The 25241-nt window shown below is 41.2% G+C and overlaps 1 protein-coding gene across 1 annotated transcript in view; it reads left to right on the top strand.

The window, feature by feature from the left end:
• Brms1l (BRMS1 like transcriptional repressor) overlaps positions 1-15275 on the top strand; it is a 32345-nt gene extending 17070 nt beyond the window's left edge. The window contains exons 5-10 of the mRNA XM_052185820.1: positions 407-503; positions 1420-1503; positions 1735-1799; positions 2819-2858; positions 11568-11694; positions 13674-15275. Of these exons, the coding sequence (XP_052041780.1) occupies positions 407-503; positions 1420-1503; positions 1735-1799; positions 2819-2858; positions 11568-11694; positions 13674-13791 (531 nt within the window). The 3' untranslated portion in view covers positions 13792-15275. The remainder of the gene's footprint in view (positions 1-406; positions 504-1419; positions 1504-1734; positions 1800-2818; positions 2859-11567; positions 11695-13673) is intronic.
• Positions 15276-25241: the final 9966 nt, after the last annotated feature.

Raw genomic sequence — 25241 nt, 5'->3', positions numbered from 1 at the left:
ACCGCCGGGCCAATTTAGATATTCTTAAACAGAATGTTATTTTACTTAGTTAAATCTGGTTTTGTAACTGACCCTAGTTTTATTTCTTTATGTACTGAACACTTCTTCACAATTTTAAAGTTGGGGGCTAAGATGCAGTAGCTCAGGGGCGGGCAAGCCCTTCCCTGGCATGCACACCCTGCTTCCGTCCTCAGCATGGGGAGGGAGCAGCAAATGAAAAAAAGCAAATATCACCACCATTTATTAAACCCAACCCAACCCAACCCAACCCAACCCAACCCAACCAAACCAAACCAAAAACAAACCAAAGCCACCTTATATTAAAGTACTCTAAGTCATTTGGTATTGCTAGTTAAGATAAACTGGTATTTCTTTCTTTTCACGTAAGTATCATGTTTCTTTCCAGAGTGAAAAGCTTTTGTTATATGATACAGTCCAGAGTGAGCTTGAGGAGAAGATAAGAAGGCTTGAGGAGGACAGGCACAGCATCGACATTACCTCAGGTCAGGGCTGCCATGGGATGTGGTGTCCCCAAAGCCTCAGTCTTCTCCATGGATGCTATGCAAATGCAGCAACGTCCTACCTGGAGGGAACAGGGAGGAGACTTCTGGAGAACGAGATCAAGGCCAGGTTGTTCCTTGGATTCAGAGTCCCACTGTAGAAAGATGTAAATAAAAGGGACGGCATAGGAAACAGACCAACAGTGTGACAGGAGCTAGCCATGGGGCTGTGCTGGAAGCCAGCCTCCTGTGTTCCCAGGCGAGTGGGCAAATGTTACAGGGTGGCAGGTTTTTGCCTTGGAGAAAGGAAACACTGCTTAGACCAGGTCATTTGAAGTGTGGCCATTTCAGGATGACTGTAGGACGTTTTCTCTTGAGCACCAATAGACTCATTGGTTTACTAGATTGGCCCACAGTTCTTGAGTAGGTATCACTAGTTCTTGTGTTTTGATTTCGCTTCTTTGCTATAGTAGGGGCAGGTGTGATGAGATCAGTGGGGCTTTGCTCATGAGTTAGGTGTCTGTGGGTAGTTGACTCGTTTTTCCAAAGAGATGCCTTGTCTGGAAAACTGAAGTGAAAAGCATAGCTAATAGCTACCTCAGGGCGACACTGGCAAGACGGCCCAGCAGTAAAGGCGCTTGCCTCCAAGGCCGTGACCTGACTCACCAGCACCTGTGTGAGAAGGAGAGGACACACTCTCAGAGTTGCCCTCTGACCTCCATGTGTATGTTGTGGTATGCAAGCATGCACACAACACACACTGTGTGTAAATGAATAAATGAAAAAGAAGAAAACAAACTACTTCTGTGTGTAGTTTCTCTGGAGAGTTGTATGTAAATAAGAAGTAAAAGTGAAATTCTGTGCTGCCCTTTCCTCCTGTGGCCACTGGAAATGAGCTCATGCCTTGATTCCCTTGCAGAACTGTGGAATGACGAGCTTCAGTCAAGGAAAAAGAGGAAGGATCCTTTCAGCCCCGACAAAAAGAAGCCGGTCGTTGTCTCAGATATCCTTTCCACACTGTCTGGGTTCACACTGCTCGGCTTTGAAACTGCTGTGTCAGTGTACAGGGCGGAGGGGACGCAGCTGCTCACAATGCAGTGTGGTCAGTTTGGACAGGTGCTTTTGAGACAAGGTCTTGCATGTAGCCCAGGCTGGCCTTGAACCCATAGTCTTCCTGCATCTGTTTACCGGGTGTGTGATGTTCTCGCTGCTGAATTGACCTTGACGCCTCAACGTCCTTATATAGTTTATATGCTGCAGGATCTCGATATTCTTGAGGACTGGACAACAATTAGGAAGGTATGAGTATCGGATGGTGCAGCAGAAGTACATTGTACTCTGCCTTGTAAGAGTTTGTTCATCAGTATATGAAAATATGCTTTGCTTAACATGGGCTGTAGAGACATGTCAGTAATTTGTATTTTTTCCTGTAATAATGTAATAATTTATACAAGAGTATGGAATAGCATATGTTTAGTTTGCCTAGAGTGTTAGGGTTCAGAGCTTTGTCTGTTTCTGGTGTATAGAAGGCACTCAGTAAATATTTTTTGAATGAATACATTGAGCCTATGTGTTTTATATTCTATTAATAACTATCCAGGTGTGACTCTTTGATGCTTGTTTAAGAATGGAACTATGTATCTTGTCATCTTGTTACTTTTTATTTATTTCTATTACCATTTTTATTTTTTATTTTGCTCAGACTGCCCTAGGAGTCTCTTTGTAGCCCTCATAGCCTGTGAACTTGAAAGCCTCCTTCCTAGGCCTTCTGGGGAGGTGGGTGCAAGTTTTGAGGCTCGCTTTCCATGTTAAAAATTCCAGTTTTGGGGCTGGAGAGATGGCTCATTGGTTAAGAGCACTCATTGCTCTTCTAGAAGTTCTGAGTTCAATTCCCAGCAACCATATGGTAACTCACAACCATCTGTAATGGGATCCGATGCCCTCTTCTGGAGTGTCTGAAGAGAGTGACAGTGTTTTCACATACATAAACTAAATATCTTTAAAATAAAAAAAAAATTCCCATTTTTATAAATTGCCCAGAGAACTTATTTCAGCTGTTATTAGTGGCCTTGAAAGTTGTTCTCTGACTTTAGCTGCAGACTGAGGATGACAGTTCTGGCCTGCTTGCCTAACCTGCTTGCCTAGCAGGTGTGAGGCCTTGGGTTCAACCCCCAGCACCCGAAGAAAACTACAACAGCTAATGTTTATATCTTATTCTGTTATTGAACCAATAGAGAACACTGTATGTATTATAGATAGCAAAATATATTTTCAGTCTGAATTCAGATTTCTCTCCTCTCCCTGTCTTTTTCCTTTAGGCAATGGCTACATTGGGCCCACACCGAGTTAAAACAGAACGTAAGTTATGAGTTGTGACATATTCTGTGGAGAACTGTTGAATAAAGGTGGTTAAACCACCTGCATATCGAGGAGGAGCACAATAGTGGTTCCATTAGCCAGAGAACTCTAACTGGCATGAGGAATCAGGAGTCTCCTGCTTCCTGTAAAAGTTTGAAAGTTTCTTGTGCTGTGTATGTCTTCCTTCTTTCATTGTTAAGCTTTATAGTTCTTACTGATATTAGATCTGTAATTCAAGATGCATTTACCCAGGTTTTGGTTTTTTTGTTTTTGTTTTTTTAATTGGCTCCTTATGTCTTTAGGGGTTGGGAACTCACAAATTGGTTATAAGGAGTCAGAATCTCTGGAGTTGTATAATACATTTCTTAGGAGTATTTTTTCTTTCTTATCTTTTCCTTTTTCTATTTTTTTTTAACCTTTTTTTTTCTGAACAGAGATGAGATTTCTGTCCCTGGAATACTGAGTGATTTATCTGCCACATGCTTTGCTTTGAAATAGGTCTTTCTAAAATTATGACCTGTTTGCCTTTGACTCCTGAGTGCTAAGATTATATCTGTTTTTTTAACCTTTTTATTTTTTTTACAACTCTAAGACAACTGCCCAAGTTGTGATGAAGATTGGTCTCTGTGGGGTTTTATTTTGTTGTTTTTGTTTATAGATTTTTTTTTGTAATTCCTTAGTGGATTATAATGGGGTTGTAATGGGGTTAGATTAAAAAAAATCTTTTAAATATTAAGGAAAATAATTTCTTGTTCCATTTCAAAAGTATATTTAAGAGATATTTATCTTAAGAATGTTCCACTTTTTTTCTTTCAATGATTCCTTTACACTTTATTTCTTATCAAGAAATAGCACCTATATACTGCCCTTGACAGGAGGGTCAGATACCTAAGTCTCTAGAATGGATTTGGATTATTAATTTGGGGGGAGGTGTGTATATGTATGTGTGTGTGAAACATGCATGTGTGTGTTTATACATATAGTCATATGTGTAGGTACATGAGTGTGCATGTGGCACTAGAGATTTTTTCTTGATGGCTCTCTACCTTATTTATTTGACGTAAGGTTCCTTATTGAATAGAGTGTTGATTCTGGTAAGTCTAGCTCCTGGGGATGTTCCGGGGAGCCCTAGTTTCTGCTCCCCTGTGCTGGGATTACAGGCTGCTGCTATGCCTGCCTGGCTTTTATGTGGCATCTGGTCCTCACAGTTGATTAGCCACCATTGGCTAGATTCCCACTTCCCAGGGGAATGGCTCTCGTTTCTCGCCTGTGTTTAGCTTAATGTTCTACTGCTTTTCTTTATGACACTCACCTCCGTTTGTACGTTTTATATTTTATTTTTAGGAATGATAAATTCCACAATTCTTTTTAAAGGAAAATTATTGTGCTGTGCATGTGGGATTTTTTTGGGAGGTGAGTGTGTGTGTGTGTGTGTGTGTGTGTGTGTGAGCATGATCACATGCATGCCATGGCATACTTGTAAAGAGCAGAGGACAACTTTTGAGAGTTGGTTCTTTCTGTTCACTTGGGGTTTTGGGAATCAAACATCAAACTCAGGTTATGAGGCTTCTATGGCATGCGTGTCTACCTGCTGAGCCATCTCACTGGCTCTCAACGCTTTTTTTTATTAGACATATTCTTTATTTACATTTCAAATGTTGTCCCCTTTCCTGGTTCCCACACGCCACGAAAATCCCATAAGCCATCTCGTCTCCCCCTGTTCTACAATCAACCCTCTCCTGCTTTCCTGTCCTGGTATTCCCCTACACTGCAGCACTGAGTCTTCCCAAGATCAGGGGCCTCTCCTCCCTTTGATGTCCAGCAAGGCCATCCTCTGCTGCATATGCATTTGGAGCCATGGATCCCTCCATGTGTACTCTTTGGTTGATGGTTTAGTCTCTGGGACCTCTAAGTACTGGGTGACTCATATTGTTGTTCCTCCTATGGTGCTGCAAACCCCTTCAGCTCCTTGGGTCCTTTCTCTGGCTCCTCCATTGGGGACCCTGTGCTCAGTTCAATGGCTGGCTTAGAGTGTCGTTCCCCCCCACTGTGTATTTGTCATGCGCTACAGAGCCTCCTGGGTGACAGTTATATCCAATTCTAGTCAGCAAGCACCCGTGGGCATCCACAAATAGTGTCTGGGTTTTGTAACTTATATGGGATGGATCCCTAGGTGGGGCAGTCTCTGGATGGTCTTTTCCTCAGACTCTGCTCCACACTTTGTCTCTGTATCTCCTTCTGTAGGTATTTTGTTCCCCCTTCTAAGAAGGACCAGAGCATCCATACTTTGTCCTTCCTCCTTCTTGGGCATCATTTGATTTCTGAATTGTGTCTTGGGTATTCCAAGCTTCTGGGCTAATATCTACTTATCAGTGAGTGCATACCATGGGTGTTTTGTGATTGGGTTACCTCATACAGGATGATATTTTCCAGTTCCAACTAAGGATTTGCCTAAGGATTTTATGAATTCATTGTTTTTAAAAGCTGAATAGTATTCCATTGTATAAATATACCACATTTTCTGTATCCTTTCCTCTGTTGAGGGACATCTGGGTTCTATCCAGCTTCTGGCTATTATAAATAGGGCTGATATGAACACAGTGGAGCATGTCCTTATTACATGCTGGGGAATCCTCTGGGTATATGCCCAGGAGTGGTATATAGCAGGGTCCTCCGGTAGTATTATGCCCAATTTTCTGAAGAACCGCCAAACTGATTTCCAGAGTGGTTGAACCAGCTTGCAATCCCACCAGCAGTGGAAGAGTGTTCCTCTTTCTCCACATCCTCGCCAGCACCTGCTGTCTCCTGAGTTTTTGATCTTAGCCATTCTGACTGGTCTGAGGTGAAATCTCAGGGTTGTTTTGATTTGCATTTCCCTGATGACTAAGGATGTTGAACATTTCTTTAGGTGCTTCTCTGCCATTCAGTATTCCTCAGTTGAAAATTCTTTGTTTAGCTTTGTACCCCATTTTTAAATAGGGTTATTTGGATCTCTGGAATCTAACTTCTTGAGTTCTTTGTGTATATTGGATATGAGCCCTCTGTCAGATGTAGGGTTGGTAAAGATCTTTTCCAAATTTGTGGTTGCCGTTTTATCCTGTTGACGGTGTCCTTTGCTTTACAAAAGCTCTGCAAATTTATGAGATCCCATTTGTCAATTCTTGATCTTAGAGCATAAGCTATTGGTGTTCTGTTCAGGAAATTTTCCCTTGTGCCAATGTGCTCAAGGCTCTTCTCCAGTTTCTTTTCTATTAGTTTCAGTGTGTCTGTCCTTCATCCAATTAGACTTGAGCTTAGTACAAGGGGATAAGAAAGGATCGATTTGCATTCTTCTCCATGCTGACCTCCAGTTAAACTAGCACCATTTGTTGAAAAGGCTATCTTTTTTCCTCTGGATGGCTTTAGTTCCTTTGTCAAAGATCACCTGACCATAGGTGTGTGGGTTCATTTCTGAGTCTTCAGTTCTATTCCATTGATCCACCTGTCTGTCACTGGACCAATACCATGCAGTTTTTAACACTGTTGCTCTGTAGTACTCCTTGAGGTCCGGGGTACTAATTCCCCCAGAAGTTCTTTTACTGTTGAGAATAGTTTTAGCTATCCCTGGTTTTTTGTTATTCCAGATGAATTGGAGAAGTGTTCTTTCTAAACTCTATGAAGAACTGAGTTGGAATCTTGATGGGAATTGTATTGAATCTGTAGATTGCTTTTTGCAAGATGGCCATTTTTACTATATTAATTCTGCCTATCCATGAGCATGGGAGATCTTTCTATCTTCTGAGATCTTTGATTTCTTTCTACAGAGACTTGAAGTCCTTGTCATACAGATCTTTCACTTGTTTGGTTAAGTCACACCTTAAAATATAAAATACTTTATATTGTTTGTGACTGTTGTGAAGGGTGTCACTTCCCTAATTTTTTTCTCAGCCTATTTATCCTTTGAGTATAGGAAGGCTACAGATTTGCTTGAGTTAATTTTATATCTGGCCACTTTGCTAAAGTTGTTTATCAGCTCTAAGAGTTCTCTGGTAGAGTTTTTTGGGTCGCTTAAATGTAATATCATATCATCTGGAAATAGTGATAGTTTGACTTCTTCCTTTCCAATGTGTACCCCTTTGACTTCCTTTTGTTGTCTAATTGCTCTAGCTAAAACTTCAAGTACTATGTTGAATATATATATATATATAGTGAGGGCAGCCTTGTCTAGTCCCCGATTTTAATGGGATTGCTTCAAGTTTCTCTCCATTTAATTTGATGTTGGCTACTGGTTTGCTGTGTGTTGCTTTTATTATGTTTAGGTATGGGCCTTGAATTTGTGATTTTTCCTAGACTTTTAACAAGAAAGGATGCTGAATTTTGTCAAATGCTTTTTCAGCATCTAATGAAATGACCATGTGATTTTTTTCTTTGAGTTTGTTTATGTAGTGGGTTACATTGATGGATATCTGTATATTGAACCATCCCTGCATCCCTGTGATGAAGCCTACTTGATCGTGGTGAATGATCGTTTTGATGTGTTCTTAGATTCGGTTGGAAAGAATTTTATTGAGTATTTTTGCATCGATATTCATTAGGGAAAATGGTCTGAAGTTCTCTTTCTTTGTTGGATCTTTGTGTGCTTTTGGTATCAGTGTAATTGTGGCTTCGTAGAAAGAATTGAGTAGTGTTCCTTCTGTTTCTATTTTGTGGAATAGTTTGAAAAGTATTGGTGTTAGGTCTTCTTTGAAGTTCTGATAGAATTCTGCACTAAAACCACCTGGTCCTGTGCTTTCTTTGGTTGGGAGACTTTCAGTGACTGCTTCTATTTCTTTAGGGATTATTGGGCTGTTTAGATGATCTATCTGATCTTCATTTAACTTTGGTATTTGGTATCTGTCTAGGAAATTGTCCATTTCATCCAGATTTTCCAGTTGTGTTGAATATAGGCTTTTGATGTAGGATCTGATGATTTTTTGAATTTCCTCAGTTTCTATTGTTATATTTTCCTTTCATTTCTGATCTTGTTAATTTGGATACTGTCTCTGCGTTCTATGGTTAGTCTGGCTAAGGGTTTATCGTGTTGATTTTTCTCAAAGAACCAGCTCCTGGTTTTGTTGATTCTTTGTATAGTTCTTTTTGTTTTTACTTGGTTGATTTCAGCCCTGAGTTTGAGGATTTCCTGCCGTCTACTCCTCTTGGGTGTATTAGCTTCTTTCTGTTCTAGTGCTTTCAAGTGTGCTGTTAAGCTGCTAGTGTATGGTCTCTCCAGCTTCTTTTTGGAGGCACTCAGAGCTAAGTTTTCCTCTTAGCACCGCTTTCATTGTGTCCTATAAATTTGGGTATGTTGTGCCTTCATTTTCATTAAATTATAAAAAGTCTTTGATTTTTTTTTTTCCTTATTTCTTCCTCGACCAAGGTATCATTGAGTAGAGCATTGTTCAGGTTCCATGTGTATGTAGGCTTTCTGTTGTTTTTGTTGCTATTGAAAACCACCCTGACTCCATAGTGATCTGATAGGAGGCATGGAATTAGTTCAATCTTCTTATATATGGTTTTTGTTGTTGTTGTTGTTTTTTGGATTTGGTTTTTTCGAGACAGGGTTTCTCTGTATAGCCCTGGCTGTCCTGGAGCTCACTCTGTAGACCAGGCTGGCTTCGAACCCAGAAATCCACCTGCCTCTGCCTCCCAAGTGCTGGGATTAAAGGCGTGCACCACCACTGCCCAGCCAATCTTCTTATATCTGTTGAGGTCTGTTTTGTGACCAATTATATGGTCAGTTTTGGAGAAGGTACCACGAAGTACTAAGAAGGTATATTCTTTTACCTTCTTAAATCCATTTGGTCCAAAACTTCTGTTAGTTTTACTGTGTCTCTGTTTAGTTTGTGTTTACCTGATCTGTCCATTGATAAGAGTGGGGGGTTGAAGTGACCCATAATTATTGTGTGAGGTACAATGTGTGCTTTGAGGCTTAGTAAAGTTTCTTTTACAAATGTAAGTGCCCTTGTATTTGGAGCATAGATGTTCAGAATTGAGAGTTCTTCTTGGTAGATTTTTCCTTTGATGTGTATGAAATGTCCTTCCATGTCTTTTTCGATGATTTTTTGATTGAAAGTCAATTTTATCTGATATTGGAATGGCTACCCCAGCTTGTTTCTTGGAACCCTTTGCCTGGAAAATTGTTTTCCAGCCTTTTACTCCGAGGTAGTGTTTGTCTTTGACACCTAGGTGCGTTTCAGCAGCAAAATGCTGGGTCCTGTTTATGTATCCATTCTGTTAGTCTGTCTTTTTATTGTAGAATTGAGGCCATTGATGCTAAGAGATATTAAGGAATAGTGATTGTTGCTTCCTGTTATTTTTGATGTTATTTTTATGTTTGCGTGGTTATCTTCTTTTGTGTCTGTTGAAAGATTATTACTATCTTGCTTTTTCTAGGATGTAGTTGCCCTCCTTATGTTGGCGTTATCCATCTATTATCCTTTGTAGGGCTGGATTTGTGGAAAGATATTGTGTAAATTTGGTTTTATCATAGAATATCTTGGTTTCTCCTTCTTTGGTGATTGAGAGTTTTGCCGGGTATAGTAGTCTGGGCTGGTATTTGTGTTCTCTTAGTGTCTATATGAGATCTGCCCAGGATCTTCTTGCTTTCATGTTCTCTGGTGAGAAGTCTGGTGTAATTCTGATAGGTTTTCCTTTATATGTTACTTGGCCTTTTCCCCTTATTGCTTTTAATATTCTTTCTTTGTTTAGTACATTTGGTGTTTTAATTATTATGTGACAGGAGGAATTTCTTTTCTAGTCCAGTCTATAGGCTTCTTGTATGTTCATGGATATCTCTTTCTTTAGGTTAGGGAAGTTTTCTTCTATAATTTTGTTGAAGATGTTTATTCCCCCTTTAAGTTATAAATCTTCGCTATCTTCTATACCTATCACCTTAGGTTTGGTCTTTTCATTTTGTCCTGGATTTCCTGGATGTTTTGGGCTACAAGCTTTTTGCATTTTGCATTTTCTTTGACTGTTGAGTCAATGCTTCCTATGGTATCTTCAACACTTGAGATTCTTTCTTTTATCTCTTGTATTCTGTTGTTGATGTTTGCATCTGTGACTCCTGATTTCTTTCCAAGGTTTTCTATCTCCAGAGTTGTCTCCCGTTGTGATTTCTTAGTTGTTTCTACTTCTGTTTTTAGATCCTGGATGGTTTTGTTCAGTTCCTTCACTTGTTTATGTTTTCCTGCAATTCTTTAAGGGATTTTTGTGTTTGTTCTTTAAGGGCTTCTACCTGTTGACCCATGTTCTCCTGTATTTCGTTAAGGGAATTATTTATATCCTTCTTAACATCCTCTATCGGCATCATGAGATATGATTTTAAATCCAGATCTTGTTTTTCTGGTGTGTTGGGGTATCCAGGACTTGCTCTTTTTGGAGAACTTGGTTCAGATGGAGCCATGTTGCCTTGGTTTCTGTTGGTAATGTTCTTGCGTTTGTCTTTTGCCATCTGGTTATCTCTGGTGTTAGCTAGTGTTGCTGTCTCTGACTGTAGCATATCTGTCATGCAAGCCTCTGTATCTGTGCTCCTGTGAGACCCGTTCTCTCTGTGTACACTGGTATGTAGGTACTCCCGACTGACCAGCTCTCTTGTGGTTGTATTTGGGTATGTAGCTCTGTGGCCCCGATCAGTTCTGTGTGCGTGTGAAAATCAGAAGACTCCTGTTCCAGGCTGCTCCTAGGTTCTTGTGTCCTCAGTGTTTCAGGCTGTTTCCTCTGAGCAGCAGGGGAGGTCTGACCCGTCCTGACTGGCCTTTCAACACTCCTGGGTGGGCAGTTACCTCTCTGTGTCACTTGGATGTGGTGTGCTGTGGCCGAGGATTGTCCCAATCTGGAGACAGAAACCGGAAGCTCGGTACTTTTAAACTAATTCTCTACTTGTTTTGTCTGCCTCCTGACTAGATTATAAGCTTTAGAGAGGCTGGCTTCTGTCTCTATGTATTCTTTCCTAAGCACCCAGCACAGCTCCTTGTGCATAGGATGGACTCAGATACATAATGAAGGAATGAATGGCTATAAAACAAGTACATATGTACTAATCACTACTTCCTACTTACCAGAGACTATTTTAGGTTCTTGGAGAGACAGTGGGGAAGGAGATAAGCTGGGAGCCTCCTTTCAGGAGGTGGAGTCCTATGTTTGTGACTAAGTAAGTTAGTAGCAGATGATGATGATTATGAAGTCCGTGGGAAGTTGTGTTAGCGCTTTTCTGAGAAATGGCAGTATGAATGTGAAGGTGCCTCTAGTTCATGGTGAGATTGTAACAGTCATGTGTGTGTTTCCATAAGAGGAACATGGTTTCCCTGCAGTAGTTTATCCACCAATGCCAAACTGTTCTGAGAATCCGAAATGCTCTTCTTTCTGAGAATGAGATGCCTTCTATAGGAGGAGATTTGACGAGTAATTTTCACTGGCTGTGTGGCAGTTCCTATTTTTCGGGGCTGTGTGAGATGGCGTGGTACTCAATCATTCCTGCGCTTGCTCACCAGGCTTCACTGAGCATTGCTGACCTTTGTTCGCATTAGATAGTGAACTATAAAAGTAAGAGATGCTCTTGTTTTTATTAAATTTTAGGTTTCTCCGTGAGAATATTTCAAATGTTTTTACACACATATATGTGCATGTATTATTGTTGTCTTTTACAGTTCTGTCTTACTAACATGACAGTTATTTAACTGATCCCTTTAGCGCCTGTGAAACTGGAAAAACATCTGCACAGTGCTAGATCTGAAGAGGGAAGACTGTATTACGATGGTGAATGGTATATACGTGGACAAACGATATGTATTGATAAAAAAGATGAGTGTCCCACAAGGTAAGAAGCCTCCTGGCACTGCATTGTTGCTGAGCCCTGCTGCTCCACCCGTTGTCAGTCAGTATTTGCAGCCTCTGGGGGATGCTTGTCAGATATCATTAGTTTCTCTGGATCCTTTTCACTTGAGTAAGATCCAATCGTGTGTACAATCATTAGTATTTATGTAGTAGACGTCACATTAGAGTTGATCACAGCATTAACATAGTGGATATGCTTGGGATTATTTATCCATAAGTGATCCTGTTTATTAATTCTTATAGTGTAATTAATTATTATGATCCTAATATAATGACTTTCAAACCAGACTATTAAGAATTTTTGGTGGGCCTATTAATTCTTAAATCTTCTGGTCCCATTTCAGTTTTCTAGATAAAGAAAACTATCAGCTGGCAGTGCATCTCAGTGGTCCGAATGCTCTTTTAGCATATACATAACCCCATTTTCAGTCCTCAACACCACATGAACTAGGTAGGGTGGAGAGCCTATAATCCCAGAACTAGGGAAGTGGAAACAGGAAGATCAGGAGTTCAAGGCCAGACTTAGCTGTGGAGATCTCTGCAAGTGCCATAGGCCACCAGAATAATGACAGAGTCCGGTTCCATGTGACTTAGTAACCAATGTTGTTTCAGACTTCTAGCATCTGATTCTAGGCTGGTTATTTTAGGCGTATTTTAGTACCATTTGTGAAAATTTTTTTTCTAGTGTAACACAAATCCTGTGTGCACAATGAGGCATAATTACATCAAACTCTTCCCAAAAAGTACATGTCACTTCTTCCTTGAAGATGGGCTCTAGAGATGGGATCTAGAAGCTGGAGAGATGGTTCAGCTGCTAAGAGTGGCTCTCCGAGAAGACTGGGTTGGTTCCCAGCACATCAGCTGTCACTTGGCTCCTGCTCCATGGGATCTGACTCTCCTGTGCTATCTTAAGGGGCTAGGGGAAAATCTGGTGTTGTCCCAATCATACAGACAGTGCAGAGATCACCTAGACTGTTAGCCATCTCCAGTCCTGTGTGTGGGAGCCTGGGAGAGCTCCTGGTCATTCAGGTAGCACAAGGGTCACCTAGGCAGTTAGCAACCCCTAATCCCAGACTTCTGGGTAGAGAACCCTGTGTGTTTAACATTCCTGGTTTCCCTGTAGGTTATCTGTGAGCACAAGGACTTCTGTGCTCCAAACACTAATAGCTACAAGTAGAGTTGGAGGGCAACCTGGGATACAGGAGACTGTATTTAAGACAGGAAGTATATAATTAAGGCAGGAGAGGAAAGGAAAAACTTGAGTATTTAGTGAAGCTGGAGAGACGATTCAGCTGCTAAGAGCGGCTCTCTGAGAAGACTGGGTTGGTTCTCAGCACATCAGCTGTCGCTTAGCTTCTGCTCCGTGGGATCTGACTCTCCTGGTCTCTGTGGACACTGCATCAGTTTGTACACTATGCAGATAAAGCAGATAAAGCATTCATACACATAAACCAGAGGCCAAAAATAAATCTTAGAAAAGGAGTACTTTGTAATTAAAATATAACTATAAAACTAGAAATTGTCTTTTTAAGTGGTAATCTAGACTTAGGGTTTATATAATTCCTCATGTAGCCTAAAAAGTATCTTGCTGTGTGATCTTTTGGAAATATTGATGAATTATTGCCTTCATCCTTTATGGTAAATTATCAGAGTATTAGCTTTCTATAGTAAGAAACACCTTTTTTTCTAGATAACATTTGAGTTGGTAGTACAGTGTCTGGTAAGTGAGCCTGCTGAGCCTATTATAGCTGGTATGAAACCTTGTTCTTAAGTTAGTAATGTAGAGATTAGTATAAATCAGGTGGAGGCAGAGGGAATGCAAGCTCAGGGCTAACCTGAGCTATAAAGGCATGTCTTTAAAAATACAAGGAAAAAGAAAAGAGAAATAACCTCCAAGTAATAATAAGATAAATCGAAATGAAATGAGCTACATTGTAATTCATTCTCTCCTTTTCTTTTCAGTGCTGTAATTACAACAATTAACCACGATGAAGTTTGGTTTAAGAGGCCTGATGGAAGCAAATCTAAGCTTTACATTTCACAGCTACAGAAAGGAAAATATTCAATTAAACATTCGTAATCATGGTTTAAGTGTTACCCACATCTACCTTATTAGTGTTACCAGTGTGATGTGCCATGGGAGCCAAGAGTGCATTCAGCAGCTTAATATCTCCATCCAGTCATGAGAGAGTGTGACTGCTAGGTAGTGCTCTAAGTAGACCCCGTATTAGTACGTCATTAAGAGAAATAGTGATAAACTCTAATCATGACCATCACGTTTATTTGCCTCGTAGGTCCCGTGCCAACAGGTCTGTTTGGTATGTATTTCCTTTTCAGTGTTGTTTCATTCTGTGTCTTACTCATGTGAGTGTGTCTCACCTTTAGTGAACCACAGTGCTGACATCTACAGTTTTAAATCCCCACATTGCCACTTGTTGTGTTGTACCTAAGACTGATGACATGTTTCCTAGGAATGATTTGTATTAGTGCATTAGTTTCAATCAGAACTGAAATTTATACATAAGTGTGTGAGTGTGTGTATACAGCGTCCCCAGCATACTTAGGACTGGTGGCCTGCCTGTACAATCTTGCTTTACCCCAAATTAAATTGTTGGGTTTGAGAAGAAAAGGGAGCACTTTTCTAGACTGGTTTTCCTTCTCTTCTTCCTTGATGGCGGTGACCTCTTTTGCAGATCATATTTGGTGTTTATTAGTAGCATTGTGTCAAGTGTGAACGTGTTGCTGCCTGTGTTTATTGTGAGCTTTTAGACGGGCAGGTATCCTGCCTGGTGTTTATGATGCACAGTGTCAGAGTGACAAGTGGCTGGCAGTATTGTCATGCTTTCTGCACATCTGAACTTTTGAAGAATTTAGTAAGCATTTTCCAGAGGCAAAACGAGATCCTTATCCTAATTTTACTGCTAGAGTGAAGTACATAATAGACACTTCCCTTAACTCTACCAGCCCTCAGATTAGCTTTTAAAACCAAACCAAACCAAACCAAACTGCTGTTTTTAACACTTTAAGGCCATTGGTGCAATTTAGAAAACGTTGGCCTCCCTTCCCTTAGCCACATTCAAAATTAACTTGGAAAGCCTCTGGAACTGGGCAGAAAACTGGAGCCCTCAGCCTGGCAGCGCAGTTGGCTACAGTGTGTACTAGTGTACAACCAAATAAAGCACTCTGCTGGTCTCATGCACTTTAATTTCTGTTACAATGTATTTAAGAGGATGAGGACGACTCACTTAACACTCCTCAAAGGAGTCTCTGCATGATTCCGTTAGTTCCTTATGATTTTACCTCTGCAGATCTCCTATGCAGGTTACTGCTCCACAGTTGCCAAATTGTAACCGTCTGACTTTTGAAGTTCAGTCTCAGCAACATTGTGCTGCTCTGCCCTGTTTCTGATGACTCTTAGCGGCTCTGCAGACTGTCCCGACCCAGTAGCATTTGGCAGTGCTTATATATATAGATATATATATATATATGATGTTTGATAAGCATTTTTAATGAGATTTGTATTTTTAAATTTAGTATGTAATAAAAAGAAGTGTTTGAACGTCATTTATAGTGTTGTGTGTTACTTATTCATACTCAAGTTCAGTTGTTTATGCCCAGTCCTCTTGTGTATGCCCGGTCCTCTTGTGTATGCCCGGTCTTCTTGTGTATACCCGGTCCTCTTGTGTATACCTGATCCTCTTGTGTATGCCCAGTCCTCTTGTGTATGCCTAGTCCTCTTGTGTATGCATATACCCAGTCCTCTTGCGTATGCCTGGTCCTCTTGTGTATACCCGGTCCTCTTATGTATACCCGGTCCTCTTGTGTATGCCTGGTCCTCTTGTGTATACCCGGTCCTCTTGCGAATGCCCGGTCCTCTTGTGTATGCCCGGTCCTCTTGTGTATTCCCGGTCCTCTTATGTATACCCGGTCCTCTTGCGTTGACATCAGCAGGCCCACTATGCTTCTGCTGGGCTTCTTATACTCCTCTATGAGAATATGTAGCTGTTCCAGAAGTATTAATTAAAAATACACATGCAGTTGTGTTATAGTTTAATAAGTGTACTCTGCTTTGAAATTTTAACCAGAAAAAAATTTAGTGATTTACTTCTCACACTTACCATGAAAAATAATTCTATATTCTGACTTACTATTCCACTCTCTTGTTAAGATCAAGGTAAGCATACACTTGTCAACGATATGAATACTATTTCATATCTCTTGCCAATGACATGAAGTATTTTACTACAGATAGTTTCCCATTAGTCTTTTTTTTTATTTATTTACATTCCAGTTATTGCCCCCCATCCGTCCCCCATCCCACAGTTCCTCATCCCATTCCTCCTCCCCCTTGTCTCCAGGAGGGTTCTCTCTCCCCAACACCCACCAGGCCTCCCTAATTCCTGGTGCCTCAAGTCTCTCAGGGATTATAAGCACATCTTCTCCCTCTGAGGCCTGCCCAGGCAGACCTCTGCTCTGTGTGTGCCAGGGTCCTTAAACTGGCCTATGTGTGCCCCTGGTTGGTGGGAGCTCCCTGGAGTCTGGTTTAGTTGAGACTGCTGGTCTTCTATGGGGTCGCTCTTCAGCTTCTTTAATCCTTCCCCTAATTCAATCATAGGGGTCTCCAACTTCAGTTCAAATAGTTGGCTGTAAATGTCTGCATCTGTTTCAGTCAGCTGCAGGTAGGGCCCCTCAGAGGACAGCCATGTCAGGCTCCTGTCTGTAAGCATAGCATAGCATCAGTAATAGTGTCAGGCCTTGGTGCTTCCCCACCACTCCCATGAGATGGAGATCAGGCTGGGCTGGTCATTGGACCACTTTTCCTTCAGTCTCTTCTCCATTTTTGTCTCTGCAGTTCTTTTAGACAGGCACATTTCTGGGTTAGAAATTTTGACTGGGTTAGTAACCCTGTCCCTATCTATTGGAGGTGGATTTGTTGAGTTCCCTCTCCCCATTGTTAGACATTTTGGCGGAGACCTCAGAAGATGGAAAGATTTCCCATGCTCATGGATAGGTAGGATTAATATGGTGAAAATGTCTATCTTAACCAAAAGCAATCTACAGATTCAATGCAGTCCCCATCAAAATTCCAACACAATTCTTCAGACATGAAAAGAGCAATTCTCAACCTCATATGAAAAAACAAAAAACCCAGATAGCCAAAACAGTTTTCAACAATAAAAGAACTTCCAGAGGAATCACCATTCCTGGCTTCTAGCTGTACTACAAAGTAATTGTGATAAAGATTGCATGGTATTGGTACAGAGACAGACAAATTGATCAATGGAATAGAATTGAGGACCCAGAAGTAAATCCACACACCTATGGACATTAATCTTTGACAAAGAAGGCAAAAACATACAGTGGCTAAAAAGAAAGCATCTTCAGTAAACGGCGCTGGCTGGTCTAACTGGTGGTCTGTATGTAGAAGAATGAAAATAGATCCATATTTGTCACCTTGCACAAAGCTCAAGTCCAAGTGGATTAAGGACCTCAATGTACAACCAGATATGCTGAATCTAATAGAAGACAAAGTGGGGAAGAGCCTCTAACTCATTGGCACAGGGGGAAAGTTCCTGAACAGAACACCAGTGGCTCAGGTCCTAAGATCAATAATTGATAAATGGGACCTCATGAAACTGAAAAGCTTCTATAAGGCAAAAGACAGTCGATAGGACAAATCAGCAACCTACAGATGGGGGGTGGGGAATTCTTCACTAGCCCTACATCTGGTAGAGGGCTAATACCCATTAGTCTTTTAGTCATGACATTTATTCCAGAGACTCATTGGAAAGTGGTCTGCTGTACTGCTGCTGCCACTGCCGTGTTTCTGGTTACTTTCTCCTGTCAGATGCTGGGCCTTTTCTACCACAGCTGCTTGTTCACAGTCAGCTCACTTTGCCTGTCGTCTCACAGTTAAGACAGTCCCAACCGTCATCTAGTGCACATCACGAGCAGACACTAGTGGAATGCACTTGATTTGACCCCTTTGTCCTGGCTCCTATCTCAGGACTGAGCACTGAGGGATTTCATTCTGTCTTTAATAAAAATTGTTCTTGCTGGGAGTGGAGGTACATGCCTGTAACCTTAGCATGGGTGGGGGCGGGGGCAGAGCAGAAGATTGGAACTTTAGGGTCAGAATTGGCTACAGTGTTTGAGGCTGGCCTAGGGTTGTTTTAAACCAACAAACTGAAAAAAAGAAATGAAATGAACCTTATGTCCTGGTGTATACATTGCTACCTAGGATTTTATTTACAGAGCTGTCCCGTGTGCCTTATCCCTATTTGGTAATTATTTTAACAGACTAGGGGAACTGGTTGATGTTTCTAAGAGTCTACCTTTGTACTTAGTAAATCTGCTGTAAGATTGATTGACAAGGAATGGGAGTGAGTGAGAAGGGGTAGACGTGTGTACATGAGCTAAGGTCTCTGTAGAATCACTAAATTGGAATGTAAGCTGTTGCATTTTGGAAGATGAAGAGATGTCAGATACTAAAAAGCACAGGAAGGTTCAGACTCCAGGTGGAGAGGAGGCGTGTCCTCTGTACGGATGAGCCGCAGGGACAAGGCTATGCACTGTGTGTCATTTGTGTCCCATTGCTCACTGTGGGTCAGCCTCCTGCTTGCCCAACGCCTCCCACATTTTTGCTTTAAGGTTTTTTTTTTTTTAATGCTCATTAATGTTTGTGTGTGTGTGTGTGTGTGTGTGTGTGTGTGTGTGTGTGTGTGTGTGTGTAGGGTGGGTGCTAGCCATGAGCACACTGGATCCTTTAGAGCTGGAGTTACAGGCATTTGTAAGTCATCAGATAAGAGTGCTGGGAACCACTTGGGTCCTTTGGAAAAGTAGCAAATGTTCTTAAACACCAAGTCTTCTCTTCCAGCCTGCTTCTAAATTCTTTCTAGACCATGTGTTCTGCCTCTCTGACTAACATATTAGGACAGAGTGGCCCCTGACTGATGGGTAGCCAATGGTTTTTTTTAAAAAAGTTATAATTAGGGTTTTATTGCTGTGAAGAGACACCATGGCCAAGGCGACTTTTTTTAAAATAATTTTTTATTCAATATATTTATTTACATTTCAAATGCTATAACCTTTCCCTGTGTTTCCCTCTCTGAAAACCCCCAACCCCTCCTCCTACTCCCTGCCTCCAAGTATATGCCCCTCCACCCAACCCATTCCCACCTACCCCTGCTCAATTTCCCTATGCTGGGCCATCTATAGAGCCTTCACAGGACCAAGGACCTCTCCTCCCACTGATGCCTGCAAGGCAATCCTCTGCCACACTTTTGGCTGGAACCATGTGTGCCCCTTGGTTGATGGTTTAGTCCCTGGGAGTCCTGGGGCATCTGGGTGGCCGACATCGTTGTTCTTCCCATGGGGCTGTAAACCCCTTCAGTTCCTCCAGTCTGCCCTCCAACTCCTCCACTGGAGACCCCACTCTCAATCCAATCATTGGCTGCTAGCATCTGCCTCAGTATCTGTAAGGCTCTGGTAGGGCCCCTCTGGAGACAACCATAACAGGCTCCTTTCGGTATGCACTTCTTGTCATCCATAATAGTGTCGGGGTTTGGTGACAGTTTACAGGATGAATCCCCAGGTGGGACAGTCTCTGGGTGGCCTTTCCTTCAGTCTCTGCTCCACACTTTGTTTCCATAATTGCTCCTATATTTTGTTCCCTTTCTCAGAGGAACCAAAGCAGCCCCACTTCAGTCTTCCTTCTTGAGCTTCCTGTGGTCTGTGAATTGTAACTTGTTTATTTTGAGCTTTTGGGCTAATGTCCACTTATCGGTGAGTGCATATCATGTGTGTTCTTTTTTGATTGGGTTACTTCACTCAGGATGACACTTTCTAGTTTCATCAAAGCAACTCTTAAAAAGGACAGCATTTAATTGGGGCTGTCTTACAGTTTCAGAGGCTCAGTCTATTGTCATCATGGCAGAGAGCATGGCCGTGTCCAGGCAGACATAATGCCTTGTGTATAAAAAAAAAGTTACAACTTTTGTGGCCTGTCATGTCCCACATTTGTGTTTAATATGTAAGCTGAAAGTCATTAGTTTTTGCATGTTCAAAACAAAATGAATAAAGATGTAAGAATCCTGACTGTATTTGTCCTACACTGTTTTTTTTTTTGGGGGGGGGGGGAGAGGAGCTTAATATTTTTCTCCAGCTATGAAAGGTAAAATATCATGAACATTTGAAACAGTATCAAATACCTTATCTTTTTTTTTTTTTCCCGAGACAGGTTCTCTCTGTGTAGCCCTGGCTGACCTGGAACTCACTCTGTAGACCAGGCCGGCCTCGGACTCAGAAATCCACCTGCCTCTGCCTCCCAAGTGCTGGTACCAAAGGCATGCACAACCACTACCCAGCAAATACCTTATCTTTCAGGGGAAAAAGTATGTGTGTTGCTATAGAAAGCCAAAATTTGTAATCAAAAGTTGAAGCTTGTGTTCTCTTTCAAGACATATTTTATTAAAAAGAGGCAGAACAGTTAGACAACACACCTTTCGGGTCCTCTGCTTTTCCATTTATTTGTTGCTAAAGAGGGTGGGGGTGAGTGACCTTGAGGGGAGATTGCTGTAGTCATCTGGTTTTAGAAGCAGGCCATATGGTACCCTTTCACCACTGCTTCTAAGATTATAAATTATGTTCCACGGTGATGAAGAAGATCATTAGGCAGAGACTCAACCGTACCTTCTTTACAGGGATATTGAAAAAACTATTCTATTTCACTTGCTACTGAAAGGCTCTGCAACTGGCATCTCTACAGTGGAGGGAGTGAAGTACTTGCATGTGGAGGTCAGTTTGGATTTCAGTAGTGTGTCAGCGGGTCATTATACTTAACCACATTGAGCACTTGAAATTGTTTTAGCCATGAACCTTAGCAGTTTTGTTTGTTTTGAGACAGGGTCCTACCATCTAGTCCTAGACTGGACTACAACATTTATGGAGAGCAATCTGGCCTTGAACTCACAGAGACTCATCTGCTTCTGCCTCCCAAGTTTTTCATTTGAATCATATACTCTGTGGGGTTAAATGATATCTTGTAAATATATATGTATATATTAGTGTACACTATATATGTACACTATATATGTATATATAGAGAGTGCACTATAAGCTTGCTCTGGTTCCAAGCTTCTGCTGAGTCTTTGCCTTCTAGAGAGAGGGAGCCCAGGATTACATCACTCATCCTTCCATCCTTGAGAGCTTTTATTTTGTTTCTTTTGCTATGCACCATCCAAAGGAACATTCAATTTAGGTCATGGCCTATGTTTGAACTCCTGAGGAGGGAGGTTGCTTTGCTGGTCACCACCTTCTTGTCCTTTTGATTCTCTCTAGCTTTTCTACCTCCATCTCAAGGCTTAGAAGATTTTCTAAGAGTCTGCTCTACATTTGTCTTCTAGTTAATGAGGAAGGGATCCAGAAGGCCTTTTTTTTTTTTTTTTTTTTTTTTTTTTGTACTAAAGGAAGATTGTAGTTTACTCTTCTGCATCCTTTTTCAAGCATAATATGTCTTGGTAATTGCTTGTATTTGTGTGTCTGCCAAGTCTATTCTGAATGAAGGGCTGCACATGGAGGTCAGCTTGGATTTCATCTATACTACTCCTTCCCTCCCCTTTCTTACTAAAACAAGACTGAAGTGAACACTCTTGTACACAACCTTTTTAGTTTGTGTGGTGGTTTGAATATGCTTGGCCCACAGGAGGTGCTACTATTAGGAGGTTTGGCCTTGTTGGAGGAAGTGTGTCACTCTCTAGGCAGGCTTTGAGAGCTCATAGTGCTCAAGCTCCGCCCAGTGTGGAAGAGTCAGTCTTCTTCTGGCTGCCTTTAGATCAAGATGCAGAACTCTCATTGCCTTCTCCAGCACCATGCCTGCCTGGACGTTGCTATGCTTTTTGCCATGATGATAATGGACTGAACCTCTAAAACTGTAAGCCAGTCCCAATTAAATGTTGTCTTTTATGAGTTGCCTTGGCCATGGTGTCTCTTCACAGCAATAAAACCTTACGACAGTCTGTAAAGATAACATAGATATATTTCCTATCTTGGAGATTGCTGAATTGGATGGTTGGGGATATTTATTTTGATTTATATTTTACTAGATATTGTCAAACTTCTCTATAAATAAACAGTACTCAGTTTATAATTCTACCTACAATATATAGGGATGCCTATTTCTTCTTATCACAGGAACACTGGGTTGATTTTCATTGTCTTCCATCTCTGACCTTTTCCTGGGTTGGCTTGAGTTCCTTTGCTTCAGTCAGCGGCTAGACCTTCCTTCTGCTCTCCTTGAATGACGACGGCCCTCATGCCTCTGCTTCAGTAGTAGTATCCTGACAAATTTCCAGCTGCTCACTGTCTTCACCACGGTTTCACATTTTATACTGCCAACTGGGCGACCCCATAGCTCATGTTCTTGGAACTGCGAACATACAGAAAACCAAGGATTCCCCCCCAACTTCCATTTTTTGTTTTGATTCTCTATTCAATCTACCACCCACATTTACACTCTTGTGAAGGCTGTGGTAGGTGACTTGACTCCTAGATTTTGGAACTACACTATTTCTGGTTGTGAGTTCTGAACCTTACTGACTATATGCTTGGAAACTTAACCTCTCAGGTCTTAGTTTCCCCCATTTGAGAATTTAAGACTGTAAGCTTGTAGTGAGAATTTAATAAGTTAATATACAACAAGGGAATAGGGAAATGCTTGTAACATGACATAACATGGAAATGTTATTACATATGTGTTTATTTTAATTTTTATTGAAAATAATTTTCTTTTTTTTTTTTTTTTTTTTTTTTTTTTGTCTTTTTTTTTATTTGATATAATTTATTTACATTTCAAATGATTTCCCCTTTTCTAGCCCCCCCCCACTCCCCGAAAGTCCCGTAAGCCCCCTTCTCTTCCCCTGTCCTCCCTCCCACCCCTTCCCAGTTCCCCGTTCTGGTTTTGCCAAATACTGTTTCACTGAGTCTTTCCAGAACCAGGGACCACTCCTGCTTTCTTCTTGTATCTCATTTGATGTGTGGATTATGTTTTGGGTATTCCAGTTTTCTAGGTTAATAACCACTTATTAGTGAGTGCATACCATGATTCACCTTTTGAGTCTGGGTTACCTCACTTAGTATGATGTTCTCTAGCTCCATCCATTTGCCTAAGAATTTCATGAATTCATTGTTTCTAATGGCTGAATAGTGCTCCATTGTGTAGATATACCACATTTTTTGTATCCACTCTTCTGTTGAGGGATACCTGGGTTCTTTCCAGCATCTGGCAATTATAAATAGGGCTGCTATGAACATAGTAGAGCATGTATCCTTATTACATGGTGGGGAATCCTCTGGGTATATGCCCAGGAGTGGTATAGCAGGATCTTCTGGAAGTGAGGTGCCCAGTTTTCGGAGGAACCGCCAGACTGCTTTCCAGAGTGGTTGTACCAATTTGCAACCCCACCAGCAGTGGAGGAGTGTTCCTCTTTCTCCGCACCCTCTCCAACACCTGCTGTCTCCTGAATTTTTAATCTTAGCCATTCTGACTGGTGTAAGATGAAATCTTAGGGTTGTTTTGATTTGCATTTCCCTAATGACTAATGAAGTGGAGCATTTTTTAAGATGCTTCTCCGCCATCCGAAGTTCTTCAGGTGAGAATTCTTTGTTTAACTCTGTACCCCATTTTTTAATAGGGTTGTTCGGTTTTCTGGAGTCTAACTTCTTGAGTTCTTTATATATATTGGATATTAGCCCTCTATCTGATGTAGGATTGGTGAAGATCTTTTCCCAATTTGTTGGTTGCCGATCTGTCCTCTTGACGGTGTCCTTTGCCTTACAGAAACTCTGTAACCTTATGAGGTCCCATTTGTCAATTCTTGCTCTTAGAGCATACGCTATTGGTGTTCTGTTCAGAAACTTTCTCCCTGTACCGATGTCCTCAAGGGTCTTCCCCAGTTTCTTTTCTATTAGCTTCAGAGTGTCTGGCTTTATGTGGAGGTCCTTGATCCATTTGGATTTGAGCTTAGTACAAGGAGACAAGGATGGATCAATTCGCATTCTTCTGCATGCTGACCTCCAGTTGAACCAGCACCATTTGTTGAAAAGGCTATCTTTTTTCCATTGGATGTTTTCAGCCTCTTTGTCGAGGATCAAGTGGCCATAGGTGTGTGGGTTCATTTCTGGATCTTCAATCCTGTTCCATTGATCCTCCTGCCTGTCACTGTACCAATACCATGCAGTTTTTAACACTATTGCTCTGTAGTATTGCTTGAGGTCAGGGATACTGATTCCCCCAGATTTTCTTTTGTTGCTGAGAATAGTTTTAGCTATCCTGGGTTTTTTGTTGTTCCAGATGAATTTGATAATTGCTCTTTCTAACTCTGTGAAGAATTGAGTTGGGATTTTGATGGGTATTGCATTGAATCTGTATAGTGCTTTAGGCAAAATGGCCATTTTAACTATATTGATTCTACCGATCCATGAGCATGGGAGGTTTTCCCATTTTTTGAGGTCTTCTTCCATTTCCTTCTTCAGAGTCTTGAAGTTCTTGCCATACAGATCTTTCGCATGTTTGGTAAGAGTCACCCCAAGATACTTTATACTGTTTGTGGCTATTGTGAAGGGGGTCATTTCCCTAATTTCTTTCTCAGCCTGCTTATCCTTTGAGTATAGGAAGGCCACTGATTTGCTTGAGTTGATTTTGTAACCTGCCACTTTGCTGAAGTTGTTTATCAGCTGTAGGAGCTCTCTAGTGGAGTTCTTTGGGTCACTTAGGTAGACGATCATGTCGTCTGCAAATAATGATAGTTTGACTTCCTCCTTTCCAATTTGTATCCCTTTGACCTCCTTATGTTGTCGAATTGCCCGAGCTAGTACCTCAAGTACAATATTGAAAAGATAAGGAGAAAGGGGGCAGCCTTGTCTGGTCCCTGATTTCAGTGGGATTGCTTCAAGTTTCTCTCCGTTTAGTTTGATGCTGGCTACCGGTTTGCTGTATATTGCTTTTACTATGTTTAGGTATGGGCCTTGAATTCCTGTTCTCTCCAAGACTTTAAGCATGAAAGGATGCTGAATTTTGTCAAATGCTTTTTCAGCATCCAATGAAATGACCATATGATTTTGTTCTTTGAGTTTGTTTATGTAGTGGATTGTATTGATGGATTTCCGTATATTGAACCAACCCTGCATTCCCGGGATAAAGCCTACTTGATCATGGTGGATGATCGTTTTGATGTGTTCTTGGATTCGGTTGGCAAGAATTTTGTTGAGTATTTTTGCATCGATGTTCATAAGGGAAATTGGTCTGAAGTTCTCTTTCTTTGTTGGATCTTTGTGTGGCTTTGGTATCAGCGTAATTGTGGCTTCGTAGAAGGAATTGGGTAGTGTTCCTTCTGTTTCTATTTTGTGGAATAGTTTGAAGAGTATTGGTGTTAACTCTTCTTTGAAGGTCTGGTAGAATTCTGCACTGAAACCATCTGGTCCTGTGCTTTTTTTGGTTGGAAGACTTTCTATGACTCCTTCTATTTCTTTAGG

The sequence above is a fragment of the Apodemus sylvaticus genome, chromosome 6 (assembly GCF_947179515.1).
Source record: "Apodemus sylvaticus chromosome 6, mApoSyl1.1, whole genome shotgun sequence".
In the NCBI taxonomy this organism is placed as follows: Eukaryota; Metazoa; Chordata; class Mammalia; order Rodentia; family Muridae; genus Apodemus; species Apodemus sylvaticus.
The sequence above is the reverse complement of the archived record's forward strand: the minus strand, read 5'-3'. Positions and strand labels throughout refer to the sequence as shown.